Source organism: Artemia franciscana, chromosome 2 (assembly GCF_032884065.1).
Source record: "Artemia franciscana chromosome 2, ASM3288406v1, whole genome shotgun sequence".
Lineage (NCBI taxonomy): Eukaryota > Metazoa > Arthropoda > Branchiopoda > Anostraca > Artemiidae > Artemia > Artemia franciscana.
Genome location: NC_088864.1, coordinates 43,812,520 through 43,830,439, shown reverse-complemented (window position 1 = coordinate 43,830,439; position 17,920 = coordinate 43,812,520). Strand labels below are relative to the sequence as shown.

Here is a 17,920-nt window from a genome sequence, read left to right as displayed (position 1 = left end):
ACAAATAAAACGATATGTATCTTATACCAAATTGTCAAGTGAAGTAGTTTTCTTTTCTAACACTTTTGGAACAAATTCCATCACTGAATATAGACCCTTGTCTTGCTCAAAAATTGCAAGCATGGTTAGCCAAAAACACATAAACTTTGGTGAAAAAAAAATAGTGAGGCCTATATTGACAAACATAAGTGCAAGGGAACTTTGAGAAACAGAAACCTGAAAAATGATGAAGCAGCAGCTGTTGAATAAGTAAGGTATTTGGGTCCGTTAGGGATAAACCATGCAAATATGTTATAATAATATTTATAAGGCTATAGAACCTGTGTCGTAGGGAAATACTTTACAAACTAATATGATAGATTATATCTACGCGTATAGCGAAGTAAGATTAGACAAAAGAACCAGCATAGAAGAAGAAAATGACCTACTTTTTAGTTCTCGACAACCGGACCTAGTTTGATTGTCAACAATTACTGAAACCAAATCAGGTTCACTAGCGTCAATAACTGTTCATTAGATACACTAACTGCCAGAGGACTGACATTTTCGCTTCGACTCATGGTGGGTATTCTGTACAATGTGAAACGTAGTCAAAGGATGAAATCGGAACGAACTGTGGGGGTGGGATGAATTTGAATATTATTTGTGCGAGTGACAATAGTAATATTGTCATTGGCAAAAGATGAAGCACATATAATTGACTTTGAGAAGAATATCGTGGAGTTGGAGAAAATACAAGATGCACATGAAAGAATATAAAGTGTTTCTAGGTCAAGTAACTGTTTTAGTCGCTTGGAGGAAATTTTTCTTCATCGCAAATCTTTGTAAGTACTACCGGGAAAGAAGAAAAAGCCAATATATACATAATCAAGTAAACAAAGATACAGGGCCCTGAATCTTGACACAGGAGAGCTTCATTGGAATGCAAAGACTCTTGCACACCTAACACTGAGACTATTTTTGGCAAAGGAACCTGTTAAAAATGACCCCCCTCATTTATTGTAGATGGCTCCTAGAGACTCAAGAGTTTGTCGAAAACACTTTGATTTGTTCAAACTATTACAAGCGATCTTGGATTGTTCAGACTAAGGTTGGAGTATTTTTCCAAGATAATCATTGATGTAATAGACGCTACATTTGTGCGTGTGGGGATTGACATTGCTTGCATCATCGCAGGGGAAAGAAAAAATGCTAATTATATAGCTGTACAGATTTTGTTTTTAAGGTATCTAAATAAAAAAAACACGTTTTTTTAACTGAAAGTAAGGAGCGACATTAAAACTTAAAACGAACAGAAATTACTTCGTATATGAAAGAGGCTGCCTCCTCATCAACGCCCCGCTCTTTACGCTAAAGTTTGACTCTTTCTCTCAATTCTTCTTTTTAAAACAGTAAAAAACTTTAGCGTAAAGAGCGGGGCGTTGATGAGGAAGCAGCCTCTTTCATATACGAAGTAATTTCTGTTCGTTTTAAGTTTTAATGTCGCTCCTTACTTTCAGTTAAAAAAATGTGTTTTTTTATTTAATTTCTGAACGTTTTTGAATCAATGCATGTTTTGATTTTGGCTCTCCGCAGAGGAATAATCAAAATGAAATTTGCATTTTTTTTTTTTATTTTTTTTTTTTTTTTTTGGCTAAATGGCTTTCTCATAATTTTGATCGAATAATTTTGAGAAAAAAAGAGCAGGGGAGGAAGCCTAGTTGCCCTCTGATTTTTTGGTTAATTAAAAAGGTAACTAGAACTATTAATGTTTTACGAATCTTTTTATTAGTAAAAGATTTACGTAACTTATAAATTAGCTTTTGTAAAGAACTTTTGTATTCTCATGTTTTTATTACATATTTGAGGGGGTTCGCCCCCTCGTCAGTACCTCGCTCTTTACACTAAAGCTTAAATTTTGTCCCAATTCATTAAGAATGACCCCTGAATCGCAAAAGCCGTAGAATAAATAGTTGAAATTACTAAAAATACTTTAGCGTAAAGAGCGAGGTATTAGAAGGAGGTGAACCCCTCATATGGGTAATAATTTCTGTTTCTGTTTTAAGTTTTAATGCTGTTCCTTACACTGCTGCAACAAGTACTCCAAATTTTTACTTAAGTATCAAGTAATAAGTACTTTCCAAATTCTTACTTAAATATCAAATATCAAGTACTTGCCAAAATTGTACTTAAGTATTACTTCAAGTACTACTTCAAGTATTTATTATATATATATATATATATATATATATATATATATATATATATATATATATATATATATATATATATATATATATATATATATATATAGACAGTAAGTAGACAATAAAGTAGATAGTCTTTTTACATAAATTATCACTGGAAGACCGAATCCGAGAAGGCACATCTATTAAACCAAATCGAGGAATTATTTTTCTATTTTGGTGCCATCTAGGAAGCCGGAGGAGGAATTTGCAATATCTGAAATAAGCCGCACGTAGAGTATGAGGATACGAAACCGATGAGCCATGCCTGATAAAAACAAAAGCACAGGGGCGCAATAAGCGTTATAAATCATGCACAAACCGTTGCGGTTGTAACGGCTTTTGTTTGGGGATATTTTCCGTAAGCGACGCGTAGGTTTTTCACGGCTTGATTCACTAGGGATGAAAAGGTAGTGGAAAGGCTGAACCAAAACACAGACCAAGCCAACTAACTAAAGAAGAACATGGCAGAATTGCAGTCCCAGCAACGAATGGAGCGACCACACAAGGGCTATTAAAACAAATACACTCGCATTTAGACGCATTAACTGACGGTCCAATCTTAGATAGTTCATTGGTTAATATAGTAAAATTGTAAAGAAATCCACGGCGAGTCCGGGCAACAAGAAGAACGTCGTCTGCATATGCAACAGAAGACAAACCCATATTACCGTAAGAAACAGAACTTTTCAGGGGACGCAGGAACGATGCAAGCACACATTTAAATACACTAGAAGACACTACGGCAGAAGTTGCAACCTATCTATTTCTAGCCGCAGTTTTCACACCATGAAGTGGCAAAAACCATGAGACTAGGTCGAAAATCTTCTGAGAAAAAAGGAATAATATAAGAGATAAGAGCTCATATGGTATGAGCTCTAGCAAAATTATAAGAATCAATAGATTAATTTGAAAGAAAGATCAGAGGCTTAATGCTGGTCGGCATTTAAAATAAGACCTCTGAGACACAAGGTCCTTTTAAATATCAAAATTCATTAAGATCCAATCACCCACTCGCAAGTTAAAAATACCTCATTTTTCTAAATTTTTTTCTCTCCCTTCAGTCCCCCTTCCCAGATGGTTGAATCGGGGAAATCAACTTTATCAAGTCAATTTGTGCAGATCCCTGACACGCCTACCAATTTTATTGTCCTAGCACGTCCAGAAGTACCGAATTGGCCAAAGCACTGGACCCCCTAACTATCCCAAAGAGAGTGGATCCAGTCCGGTTTCGTCAATCGCGTATATACGACATTTGCTTATTCTACCCATCAAGTTTCATCCCGATCTCTCCACTCTAAGTGTTTTCCAAGACTTCCGGTTTCCCCCTCCAACTCTCCCCCAATGTCACCAGAACTGGTCGGGGTTTAAAATAAGAGATCTGAGACATCAGTTCCTTCTTAATATCAAATTTAAAAATACCTCACGAACGGTCACCTACTCTTAAGTTAAAAATACTTCAATTTTTTAATGTTTCCGAATTAAAACCCCCTCCAACTCCCCCAAAGAGAGCAAATCCATTTCGGTTATGTCAATCACGTATCTAGGACTTGTGCTTATTCTTCCCACCAATTTTCATCCTGATCACTCCACTCTAAGCGTTTTCCAAGATTTCCACCCCCCAAATCCCCCCAATGACACTGGATCCGTTCGGGATTTAAAACATGAGATCTGAGTAACGAGGTCCTTCTAATATGAAATTTCATCCAATGAAATTCAAGATCCGATAACTCCTTCGTAAGTTAAAAATATTTAATTTTTTCTAATTTTTCAGAATTAACCCTCCCCCCAACTCCCCAAAAGAGAATGAATTCGTTCTTTTTATGTCAATCACGTATCTAGGACTTGTTCTTATTTTTTCCACTAAGTTTCATCCCGATCCGTCCACTCTAAGCATTTTCCAAGATTTTAGGTTTCCCCCTCCAATGTCACCTGATCCGGTGGGAATTTAAAGTAAAAGTTCTGTGACATGATATCCATCCAAATATCAAATTTAATTAAGATCCGATGTAATTTTTCCAAATTAACCGTCCTCCCATCCCCCCCCAGATGGTCGAATCGGGGAAACAACTATTTCAAATTTAATCTGGTCTGGTCCCTGATACGCCTGCCAAATCAGCATAGCAAGACCGGAACTGACAGAACTACAGAATTTGCGATCACTGTATGTCACTTGGTAAATACCAAGTGCCACACAAAGTAAATTTTCTCTGGGGACAGAATATTTGGTTGAAGGTTGGCTTCAGTATGACTTATTTTGGAAAAGGGTTATTTCCAGGCTTTGAGCAAGCCATGGGTGGAAGTAGTTATAGGCCCCACTAAACCGAAGTAAAACTCGACTTAAAACTTGAAACCCCCTCCCCCTCACCCTATTTTAGATATGGCTTGTGATATCAGAGCTCGATATGAGCCCTGATCCTAGTCATCTTTAATCTAGCTTTCATTTGGATCTGTTGCTCCATTCGCAAGTTATACAAAATTAAACCAAAAGCTTGACTTTTTTCAGCACCCTCTCTCCCTCGTTCTATTTGAGCTATGGTTTTCATGAGCTATGGTCTTAGGTACCTTTGGTTCAATATTCACTGAGATCCATCAATCTCTCGCAAGCTACACTGAATTAAGTGAAAAACTCAACTTTTAATTAAGCTTGGGTCTCCATCCCAGAACTCAATGCATATCATACTCTTAGGCATCTTTATTCAATTTTCATCGAAATTCATCTCCCTATGCAAGTTACAGTGAATTAAATGAAAAACTCGAATGTTTTTTAACACTTTAAGCCCCATCGCCCTAATTAAGCTCAATTTTAATCCAAATAGTTCAATTTCAATACAAATCAGCTATACTTGATTGCACAGACGGGCGGACAAATACAAATCAGCTATACTCGATTGCACAGACGGGCGGACAGACAGACAGACAGATCTCAAAAACCTATCTTGGTGGATATTTTCCACTGTCCAAATAGGTGATGATACCTGCATGATGATATGCCATTGTTTTCCTTGTTTTGGATCCAATTAGCCAACATGGCTACCTAAGACGTTGTAAAATCCGTCCATCCGTCTGTCTGTCTGTCCGTCCGTCTGTGTAATCACGTATAGGGGGAGAAACGTTGATTGGATTTGGATGAAAATTTTGATGGCCAGATTTGGTGCCAAGGATCATGAGACACATCAAGTTGAAAGATTAAGACCCTAGCTCAAATAAAAGAGGGGAGAGGGGGCTTTACCTGCTAAAAAACAGTTTTTCATTTAATTCAGAGGAACTTGCGAATGGATTGATGGATCTGAATAAAAATTGAACTAAAGAGGCCTAAGACCATGACACATATCAAGTTTTGAGATAATGACCCTAGCTTAAATATAACAAGGAGGAATGGGTTTTAATTCCTGAAAAATTTAAGTTGTCTGTTTAATTTAGTATAACTTGCAAATGGAGTAACGGATCCAAATCTAAATTAGACCAAAGATGCCTAAGATCAGGGCTCATATTAAGTTCCGGTATCAAAAACCCTATCTCAAATAGGGCGAGAGGGAGAGGGTCTCAAGTCTTAAGAAAGTTGAGTTTTCCTTTAATTTAGTAGGGCCTATAATTTATAAATGGAGTGACAAATCTGAAGTCAGATTCATCTGAATACCTGAATTTGCTGAACGAATTTGACAAAATACCACTACATTGGATCCTGCTAGAATTACCTAGACTTGTTTATTGCAGACAACATTTAGATGGGCAAAGATTCATAGCTTCAATAGTTTTACCAATAATATGGTCCTGAAGATGATGAAATGGTAGAAATCTGGTTCAGTTGACGAGATGACAAAACTTAAACACTAATGTTTTAGAAATATAAGACCAAATGGACTATAATATGCAACATTTAGCACAAAACAAGGGATTTTAGCTTACTTTCGACCAGTGAACTGCGAAATAATTTCAATTTTCTTTGTTATATAACTTTTAAACAAAAATTAAACCAAGTGTTAATAATACTATAATTTTTTTTGTCAAGAACAAATACCTTATTTCATATCCAAAAATAAAGCGTGGAGGTATATCTGAGTCTACTCTAAATCTAAAGGGTGATGTTTTCTTGTACATTGCCAAAGCACAGACACACAAAAGCTATATCTGAGTTTGCTCTAAATCTAAAGGTGATGTTTTCTTGTACATTGCCGAAGCGCACACACACAAACTTTTCATGTCAAAGGTAAAGTATTTGAAAAACAAGTAAATTAAAAGTATCTTAAGTAATAAGTATTTCGTAATCTTACTTAAGTATCAAGTAATAAGTACACCCTAGAGTTTTTACTTAAGTACAAGTACAAGTAATGGAAAATTTTACTTAAGTAGTACTTCAAGTAAAAGTACTTCAAGTAAGTGACAGCACTGGTTCCTTACTTCCAGCTGAAAAAAGCTTTTTCATATTTATTTTTTAATTGTTTTTTTTTTAAATAATGCTAGTAAATCCTGCTCTCCCTTCATGGAAATTTTCTTCTCCCATGACAAAATCTCGATGGAAAGTTCCCCCAGCATATCCCCCTCTTCTCAACCCCTCTCCCCAACTAAAAAAATCCTCCTGAAAACCCATGTACACTTCCCAATAACCATTACAATATGTAATTACTGGTCAAATTTGTAACTTGTTGCCCCTCCCATGGGGACTGTTGGGGAGTGAGTCGTCCCCAAAGACATAGTTATAAGGTTTCTCGACTACGCTGAATAAAATGGCTATCTCAGAATTTTGATCCATTGACTTTGGGAAAATAATTAGCGTGGGAGGGGGCCTAGGTGCCCTCCAATTTTTTGGTCATTTGAAAAGGGCACTAGAACTTTTCATTTCCGTTAGAATGAGCCCTCTTGCAACATTCTAGGACAACTGGGTCGATACGATCACCCCTGGGAAAAAAAAACAAAAAAAACAAATAAACACGCATCCGTGATCTGCCTTCTGGCAAAAAATGCAAAATTCCACATTTTTGTAGATAGGAGCTTGAAACTTTTACAGTAGGGTTCTCTGATACGCTGAATCTGATGGTGTGATTTTCGTTAAGATTCTATGACTTTTAGGGGGTGTTTCCCCCTATTTTCTAAAATAACGCAAATTTTCTCAGGCTCGTAACTTTTGATGGGTAAGACTAAACTTGATGAAACGTATATATTTAAAATCAGCATTAAAAAATGATTCTTTTGATGTAGCTATTGGTATCAAAATTCCATTTTTTAGAGTTTTGGTTACTATTGAGCCGGGTCGCTCCTTACTACAGTTCGTTACCACGAACTGTTTGATTAGGGTCCTCTATTTCTGAGGTTAGATTTTTTAAACAGATCTTCTATTGATCTAAACCAAGCAAAATTTCGGTATAAAATACATAAAAGATAAACTGGCACAACGCCGAATATGTTCATACTAGACGAGAAGTTAAATGCTAGAAAAGAATCATTACAAAAATAAAAAACAAATCATCAAAACGAACAAAGCAGAGAGAAATAACCATTTTTTACTGGCTTGACGATTCCAATTCCGTTCCTGTTAAGTTTTTTAGACATAGGCATGTAAGCTAGACGTTTTCTAGAGAAATTATCTAAGGATCATTTATGGTATACAACTTATTTATAATTTTCAAAACACAACCCTTTTTGAACGAAAGAATCGTAGAATGGTTCCTTTCTATTTTATTTTTGTATGGTGTGAAAATATGAGAACGCTTGAACAAACTCTAACGATGGACAAATACCATATTTTTAGAATACCTCATTAACTAACCCGTAAGGATATTATAGTAACAGTGATTCCAACTTGCCATTCTTTAGCACAAGCTAAAAATAGGTCAGCTAAAAATAATCCACAAGCCATTAAAAAGTCTGCATTCTTAAGAACCTTCTATAAGCCAGTATAATATGCCTATTTTATTCATGTGAAACCGCTATAAGATCGAACGCCACAAATTGGATGAGGGTGATAGTATAAAAATAACTTACTGTGGGTAGTTCTGGGAATGCGACCTAAGGAGAAGATTGTGGTTAAAGGATGGGAAAGGAAGTCTTCTAAGTAAATTGGTTGAGGTGATGAACCACCGATTTTGTATAATCATCACAGATTTTTTAATAGGATTGTGTATTTGTCTACTGGTACCCCCATATTTTCATATGTAATTTGATTACTATTTTTATTTAAGCCGTGGAAGTGATACGTTGCTCGGAGAAACAAGTGACCCTCAGGAAATATTCAAAGTTGATTATTGTGATGATGTTTTTCTGGATGAAATAGCTGATTTAGCAAATGTGGAGTTCCGGCACTCATCTAGTGACTGGGCGAATGAAGGTGGGAAAGAAAATAACAACCTTCTTCGACCTGATGACGGCAAAAATTACTGGTGTCAGCTATGGTGAGATTTCTTTGTTTTTGTTTGCATTCTAATAAGCAAGCCTACATTGTCTGATTTCTAGGGGGAGGGGCGGGGTTTTTCGAAAACTTGGCTGAAGAAATATTCTTTTTCTTCTTTTTTTTTGGTAGAGCTGCACTTTTCTTCTGAATGCTAGATAATTTCGCAACTTTTGCATCTTTTTTTCAATCGAGGAATGGTGAAGCCTCCTTTCTAAATTTTTCTGGTCTTTTGAAGAATTTTTAACCCAATTTTTTTCCTGATTTAGCTTTTTTCTCTTTCTTTTTAAAGTGTTTGTTTCTGCAAATCTATTGCTTAAACATGTTGCAAATAACTTCTTTCCTTTTTTACTCGTGTTTTTAATTTGTACCACAATTTCAAGATACATTAACGCATTTAGTTGATACGAACGAAAACTTGCAACCTCGATGTTTGATGAGAACAAGGTGCATAGTAGTAACACATCTATAATTTTTCCTGTCTCAACAGGGTACGAGAATATAGTTTAGGTATACACATTTTCGAATCATGGAGAGGGGCGAGAATTTTTCCTAGGAAAGGGGGGGGGGGTTAAACACGGAACAAATTTAAGTTCTACGTATCTATTTCTCTTTTCCAGAGATGGGGTATTTTGGGTAAATCTTGTTCAAAAACCCTTGCAGGTAGGCACCTACTGAAGGGGAGGCGAAGGTGATTTTTTTTTTGGGGGGGATAAGGGATGGTGCACTTGCCCCTGACGCAGAAATTTTAGTGGCACAAAATTTCAAATACATATAATGGTTATAATCCCTTCCTATTTAAAAAAAAAATAAAGTAGACGAAACAGTTAATAAATTAAAATAATTAATAAGTTAAGAAAATGAAAATTGACTAAAATTAACTAAAGAAAAAGTAAACTAATTAAATTAAAAAAAAACTTAAAAAATAAAAAAAATAATTATTAATTGATTGATAAATTGAAAATAATTTTGTTAATAAATTAAAATTTGTTAAATTTTGGCTTGAAATTTTTGTGGGAGATATTAGGGAGGCGACAATCAAGGGAGGACAAAACAGCTATTGTGGGGGAGGTGGTCTTAAATTGTTTTATTACTGTCCTCCCCTCTTCAAAAAAAAATTTGTGTTTGCCTAAATACGAACATGGAGGCTAGTTCAAAAATAGTCTGTGTCGGACATTTAGGTTTGAAATTGAGAAACTGGTGACAATACTTTTAGAAGTTTTTTTCGAAACTTGAAAGTAGATATGTTTAGTTTTGCTTCTTATTTACTTTTCTTGTCTTCTTTTTAAACTATCATGAAATAGGATCTGTTTTTCTACTTGTTGTATTCAAAGTGAAAGTTATGCGTAATTGGCAGTCTCAAGCTTCACACGGCACGGAAGTATTTGGACTTCAAGTTCTTTCTTCAATATTTGGAAACTGAAGCAAATAAGGAAAAGGACTAGGACTAGACGAAAACTAGATAATTAAAGACTTGCTTAATTTTGCCATGTTTTTGTTTTATTTAGCTAATATTTCATTAGTGTTTTGCATTAAAACATGCTACTTATAAATGCGAACCTAGGGTTATAAGAGGGGAATGCTGCCTCTATGGTCTATTTTTGATCAATATATTTATAGCAAAAATGCCTTTTTCTTCAATGTTTTTGCTAGATAGGCTCGTATAGACGTGACTAAAAAGTGTAGAAAACCTTCCCTTGGATCCACTACTGCTCAATTCACTAGTTTTTTTGTATGATATACTGTTTTTGTTTTTTCTGTTTTTAAAATTTTGTTCTATTTTTATGGTATATCTGCGTCGGATAGTAATATAATACTGTTTTCCGATGCAAAGAACTTGCCTGAGTCAATCGGTTGCCAAATTGGTTTAGTCAATTTTTATTGCTACGAGTGAAGCTCAAAGCTATACACTTGCAGTTTCCATTATAAGTATTACCAGTTTATGTCTAAGAAACCAAGCATTGAACGAAAAACCTTGCTTTCAATGTGGATTGCGGGAAAAATAACCTGATTTTCAAACGTGAAAATCTTCAAGGGCACTAGGGGAGGATAGCTTCAAAATCTGATTTAGTAACCCAAGTGAAATTACTACTTATATATAATATACGTGAAAAGATTATTTTCCTTGAAATCTTATTTTCGAAAAGTGTTCCTATACAAGGTCATAAGCACTTATATCTAGAACTAAGTTAATAAAGGCAAGCTTTGTGTGCCAATACCTCGATGAATCAGAGTTAAACAAAATAAATTGTTCAAGCAAAAGAGATAGCTTCAAATTTCAAATTACCCTTTATAAAATGTTGCTTATTTTAACTCTAAAAAAGAAGTAGTTTGCGTGAAGCTGTGTAACTTTTATCGTGAAACTTCAGTCTTTCGTTTCAAACCTGAAATGCTTGCAATTTTATAGGATTATAAAAAAAGGACTTGAAAAGGAATGATTTTTGACTATTTTTTTTTTTAATTATGCTTTCGGGTATTTTAATTACCCGAAAACAAAACTGTCTGCCCGTATATCCATTTGCGAGCTTTAATTTACCTCCTGCGTCCCTTACAAGGTTGACATGCCCCTCCATAAATTATGCCAACCATTGTGCAATGGAAACTAGTTAGAATCAGAACACGAAGAAATTGGATTGGAATTTTATGTAAAACCTCGTAAAATACACGGCTTACTAGCAGGTACTTGGAACGTTACGGAGGAACCACAAAAGGAGTAGGGAAAACCATTTTTTTTTGTGATAAAAGTAGCTTTAATTGTTGACAAATTCTGGCTATTTTAATTCCTTTTCCCTCATTAGGTATGACATAGAAACTGGACGTTTTGAGTCTTTAAAAATGAATGAAGGAGCGTCAGGTGACGGAAATTCTATTAGGTATGTATGTTTTTCTACAACAAAAATTCTGTAGGGGAGAAAATTCAATAATTGACCATCAGTTCTTGTTACTTGTTGATCATCCTTGTCGGCCAACCTTTTAGGGCCAATTGGAAAGCAAGTCGTCCCTAAATGAGGTTGGAGGATATCGTAAGGGAAGATTTAAGGTAAATGGTTAGTTCTTGGAAGGGTGTTAAGAGGGAAGCCTTGAATAGATTGGGATGGAGGAGGAGCTTGCTTAGCTGTGTTGGCTTCAGGTGGCTTTTGCTGTGGTGAATTATTAGTAGTAGTTCTTGTTAGTTCCTGATATTATCTATTAGTCAGTAGATTTGAAAACACCGCCGGTTTCGATTAATTGGTTTTCGAAACACGTTACAAAAGCTGAGAACTATTTTTTCAGCTTTTTTATGCTTAATTAAGGAATCACAATGATTGGGAAAGCTAATGCCAGTGAAAGCTTTGAAAAAAATGGCTGTTACTCGGTTTCGAACTATTGGAGTAGTCTGACCAATGATAGAGTAGACAATGCGCCCTTTTCCACCAAACATGCATCAAACTATAGAATGCTCGTGATAAAGTTCTATGTTGATTTGAAATTGTGGGTTTTGAAAAAAAAATGGCTGTTACTTGGTTTCGAACTATTGGAGTAGTCTGACCAATGATAGAGTAGACAATGCGCCCTTTTCCACCAAACATGCATCAAACTATAGAATGCTCGTGATAAAGTTCTATGTTGATTTGAAATTGTGGGTTTTGTGTTAATTTTGAGATAGCGGTTGAAATGTCCTTGTATGGTAAGCATCCAGTACACTCTGTACGACTGGTACCTTTTTTTTATCAAGGATAAGATAATAGAATGATTCCAACGGATTTCTGATTGCATTCAGGGTGCTATAAGCACCTCAACAACAGTTTAAACTTGAACGTTAGCTGCCGATGGATTTTGCCCGAAAGAGTTGTTTTTAGACCTCTTCTCTTTGGAACTGAGAGGGAAATATATGAAATCTAATTACTTAAATTAAATATAGTGATTCAAGGATTGGGGACACTATAGTGCTTTATAGTGCTTTGTTTGCACCTCCACTATCAATATCCTAATTCTAGTGGATATCTGTTTGTTTACGGCATTTTGAAAAACTAAACAATTAATTTTATTTAGGGAATAAGGTTAAAATAGCCTGGTCTCTTCTTTATAAACTATAATGAAATCCATGTAGTCAAGCTGACGAAAAATTTTAGTAAGGTGCCTTAAATAACAGATTAGCTGAGTGCGAGATATTTTGTAGAATCTCCAGTAGGTAGTGCTTTTTTAACAAAATTTAGATTTAAATATTTTGTCATTAAAAATATGCAAATGAAATTAATGAAAGTGTTAATGTCACTTTTTGGATTATTTTGATACATAGTGCAAAAGGTGCCTCTAATGGCTATTGGTAGGGGACTTCACTAGCCCTCCGACTAAAAAGTCATAAATTAACTTTTCGAGTAAAAGCTAAAAATAGGAAATTTCATTTTTCGTCAAAAATTGTACCCACTATGAACATGAAGAAACTGAGGAGAATAAGGTTTCTTAACGATTTAGCGCCGCAATCTAGATGCATCTCCTGTCTCTGGATAGAATATAGCTTACGTATAGCCTATAGTAGAAGAAACGAGGCTAGAAAATTACGACAGAAGCAAACATATCAAGTAGGTACTTTTTCTTAGTGTCAAATCTAAGTCATATTGGATGAAACGTACCAAAACTGCCACTCCAACTGGCGTAGTGCTCTGGAATCGCATTAAAAAAGAATTGACAGTGATGAATCTTGATTGTAGACACGATTGTTCTTAGATTAGCCTTCTCCTTAAGACCAGCTCAAGCTGCTAGTTGTAGCAGTTTTACATACTCTTTGATGCAATCCATGTAACCCATAAACTAAGGATTTCGGATTAAATTTTTGCTCGAAATTTGTTTAAAAAAAATTGGATTTGTTTTTCCTTTTTTTCAAATATTTATCAAACTATTGACTTTAGGTGCCCCAGTTGTTTTTTTTTCTCTTATTTTGAAAACACCCGAAACAAAACCATTAAAATCAATCATTCTTCTATCTCTTTCTGTTGTACCAATGACTTCACAAGTTTTGCTGAAACTAATGCAATTTTGATGTGTCAAATTGTTTCAATTATAATGTGCTGTATAAATTCTAGAAAATGTGACACGTGCCTTCGAAAACAGCTAAACTCAAAATATGCCAAGCCTTTGCGCCGTCTTGAAGATCAGGAGGCTGCAGAGGAACTATATGAGGCAGTCGAATGGAACGGGAAAGAAATTCGAGTGGGTGATTCCGTGTTCCTTTATCCTGATGCATATGGATTTAAGCAACAGTCTGAGGAAAGGACTCAAAACTACAAGGAAGACGTAAGATTCTATTAGTTTTCAGTTGTTAATCCTTTATTCATCCCCATGGAAAAATAAATGCGTAATATCGTGTAATAAATGAGTTCGAAGTCAACGTTAAGACGAATCTTCTTTGAATGTAAGGTTTTTGGTATTGTCTTAATAAGGAAGCATTGAAACCAATGGATCATAAAGATTTGTATTTATGTAATTATTCTTGATTGCACTCAGTTTGTGTTGGTTTAAACAGTTATGCTAAAGGTTTTCCTAAGGAATATATATACCAAACCGTAAGCTATGCGAAAAATGTGGTTGAGTTCCACTATCTAGGGCCATAATGAAAGAAAGTTTAAGATGGATAGGTTTTGCAGATGAAGGGCTGCCAAAAATTATGCTTTTTGGCAGTTCAGCTGAAGCATTCCTCGTGAAAAGTAGGACGCTGTCGAGCGGAAGAGATGATGAGAAAATACTGCAAGGAATTCAGAATTCTATAAAAGGGAGTAAAGAGTTTTACTTTAACTAAAGTGATTTAGGATTTTGCACAGTTATTTTTCGTTTCAGTCGACTTGGTGATCTGATGGGTTCTCAGAAGTCGCAGGCTTCTCCTCCAAATATTCTTAATTTATTGTTCAACTTCTTTGTTTCCAACATTCGTTTTCATTTTCATAAAAGTAGCAAAAATATTTTTGATACACTTTGATTTTTTTTTTTCATGAAACAAGTATACTTTTTCGTTTCAAGTTCGGAACCTGAACTTAGAAGAAAAAGATTAAAAAAACAGTTTAATAGGGAACCTTTGAATCTTAACCGCGGAAGTGAAGAAGCCTCTTGGCTCTGAAACGCCTGAGGTACATTTGAATTAAAAACAGGTTTATCGTAAGGTACGAGGGTATTCTTTTTTGTTCCAGCTAAATGACGAAAATGACAGGAAACCTGACTGACCTTGAGGTAACTGATATTAGAATATGTGAGAAAATAATAAAAGCAACAGGTTCCTCTGCTAAATAATGAATGTATAGGTATACTTGTTATTTTCGCTTATTCGAAGCTCTTGTAGTTTTAACATCTGATCTTTAGCATAAATCAATGACAGGAATTCGTTTTCAAACTCCTCTCTCTTCCCTTTCTCTACTTGAAAGGACTCAAAGATCCTATGAAGACAGGTATTTAGCCTACTTGTCTCAATTTTGAAATCTTGAATGTATTCTTTAAAACTTAGGTGGGAACGAGGAGTTTGCAAAATTTTCAGCGTAATGAAAGCATAGAGTATGCACCAACATATGTGCTAGCACAATGAAGTAAATAATAAGGTATTTATAATAACTAAAGTAAAAGGTTGTTGAAGAAAAAGAAGCTAGTATTTGCTGTTGTTATAGGAGAGTCTTTGGCAATCTCTACCTGCTTCATGGGCTGTAGTGTTCCTATTCATACTACTAAATTAGGAGTTAATTTTAATATACTTTGCTTTTACTATCCGTAAATTAATACCCCCCAAGAAGGCCGTATCCAGGGGTGTAAAGGTTCGAACTCCACCCCCCTGAAATTGTTTTCTGGCTCGGAACAACGTAATAAAATGTATGTAAACGTATTTTGATGTGTCTAAAAGAATTGTAAATCCCCACCGAAAAAATACCCCCCCCCCCCCAAAAAAAAAAGTCATGGACACGGTTTTACCCCCCATCCATCAAAACAAATTACTGTGTTTGTGCCTTGCCAGGTTTGCGATTATCGGCTACGCTTTTAAAGCCTAACTTTACTTATAGTAAACTTAAAAAGTCATCATTGCTGGATTGTTCTGTTTGTTTCCAATTAAATGTGGGAAATACTAGTTTGACCAGTTTTTCTAGTCTGCCCGACCTGACCAGAATTTGACCAGACAAACCTCTTCAAAATTAGCCAAATTCAGCACCATTGTCCGAGAAGACTGTTTGGTAACCATTACATGTCCAGTTCATATTCTTAAGCTGCAAATTATATTATAACTTGTGTTTCTAAATTGTGATATCCCCCTGACTTATTGACTTTTAATTTTATTAACCGATGAAGTGTATATATACATAAAAAAGCTAGAAACATTGTACTTTCCTCCCAAGGTCGGTACTAGACATATCTTAATTCTTGAGATGCAAGGAGCATGTGTGTTTGTCAACCTCATACAATTTTTAAGTTTTTGGTGAGGAAGAAGACATAATATTTATTATTTACAGTTTTTGTGGTTAGTTGAAAAGATAGAAAGATAATACGTTTCTGCACTGAGCTGCCGAAGAACATATTTGAATCAATCATTTCTTTTCGGGCAATATTAACATTCAATTATAACTCACATAATGAACCTAAGAAAAGGAATGAGAAAATATTTGCTTGTCGCTCTAGACTATATAGCCTCTAATATTTATCAAAATAGCCCAATATTCCTCTAAAACCCTTTAAAACAAATTAAAGCACTTGACAAATAATCAAGTACCCGCTTCAGACTACGGAACCAAAGCAATCAAAATGATGATTTTGTAAATGCTTACATTAGAATTTTAATGCGTGATCGTTTTTGGCTATTTAAATCACTAAATGATAACTTTTAATGAACAAGGAAAAAGTTCATTTCTCCGTTTAAGTAATTTGTAGTGGTTGCTCAAGTAGAAAGAAATTATAATGAAAAGTTTTAAGTCCTTTTTCGCATTTTCACTTTTAATCATTCGGTAAATAGATTTGCATAGTCAAAGTTTTTTTTTTCAACTGTTGTCTATTTCTTAAAATTTATTGTATGAAAGTTGTTTATAATGAGTTCGCGCTATTTATCGGTTTCGAAGCAAAACAATTTTTTGGGAATCTGAAGTGGTCTTTCGATCAGCCGAAAAGTAGTTGCATCTGAAAAGCTATGATTCACTTCCTGTTTCCTTTAAAGGGCTTACCAGACATTTTCACACTTTAGAGATATTTCCCAAAAACCGTTTGCTAAACCCAAGTAAACCCAAAAACTATTCAATAAATCTTCCCTCTTCCTGATCTACACTGCCCAACTGATTCTCTCTTTGAGGACAGTTTAGCGAACGATCTTGGGTTAGACACGAAAGTTTAGCGCGATAGCAGTAATGTCATTTTTGAAAATATTTTACACCGAGTACAATTTCTTTGAAATGAAGGGGCTCCATTTACCTGTTCAAAAGTGGTCCAAGAATGAACTGTATGAACTGACACATAATCTTTTATTTAGTGTCTCCCTAGGTATCGTAATTTTATGAACCAATTGTTTTCTTTTTTAGTACAATGAAGATATCTATCCTGAAATGTATAGAAGGACATCAGATAAAATTAAAGGCTCCAATAACGATACTCCTGAACCCTTCAGGATTGCGAGGATTCTAAAGATTATTTCATCGAAAACTGGTATAAGGGTTCGAGTTGCAAAATTTTATAGACCAGAGAATACACATCGTGGCAAGGAAAAGGCTTACCAATCGAATATTAATCTTCTTTTTTGGTCTGATGAAGGTGCGTATTATGTCTACTCTCAATAATCTCTACTAATCAGGCCGCAAATGAGAGCTGTCGCTCTCTTTGCAAGTTTGTGACAGTTTTCAGCCTCAAAACAAGAAATTCTATATTAGAATATTGGCTATTGGGATCAGGTTTGTCAATCGAAGAGAATTAATGGTACTAATCAAAACCGCCAAAAAGGAATACTTTGAAAAAAATTGCTACCTTCCTAAAAAAAAATTGTGCTTGTTGCGCTTGTCGCAACGTCCACGTGACTCCGCGAATTTCCCTTTGGTTTTACACAAAGCAAGGTCATTTTTTGTTGTTCTGTCTATGTTAAAACTATGTTTCTCATTTCATCTCTTCTATGCTGTTGCAAATGGGGCAATTACTATCAAGGCATTGTTTCAAAATGGCCAAACAAGGTCGTTTCTGACTCACGCCAATCGCATGTTCAAATAATATGGAACTAACCCAAATAAAGATACCTCGGTTTTGGGTACTATGAGATTATCAATTATTCATTTCTTCAAAACAGTACTTAACCAGTTGAAAGAAGCTATTTTCTGATTGGGGAAAGAAA

The 17,920-nt window shown here is 35.1% G+C and overlaps 1 protein-coding gene across 1 annotated transcript in view; it reads left to right on the top strand.

The window, feature by feature from the left end:
* Window positions 1-17,920, top strand: part of LOC136042285 (DNA (cytosine-5)-methyltransferase PliMCI-like) — a 153,032-nt gene that overhangs the window by 46,640 nt on the left and 88,472 nt on the right. Inside the window, exons 14-17 of the mRNA XM_065727240.1 lie at window positions 8,405-8,614; window positions 11,409-11,483; window positions 13,674-13,884; window positions 17,124-17,352. Coding sequence (XP_065583312.1) covers window positions 8,405-8,614; window positions 11,409-11,483; window positions 13,674-13,884; window positions 17,124-17,352 — 725 coding nt within the window. The remainder of the gene's footprint in view (window positions 1-8,404; window positions 8,615-11,408; window positions 11,484-13,673; window positions 13,885-17,123; window positions 17,353-17,920) is intronic.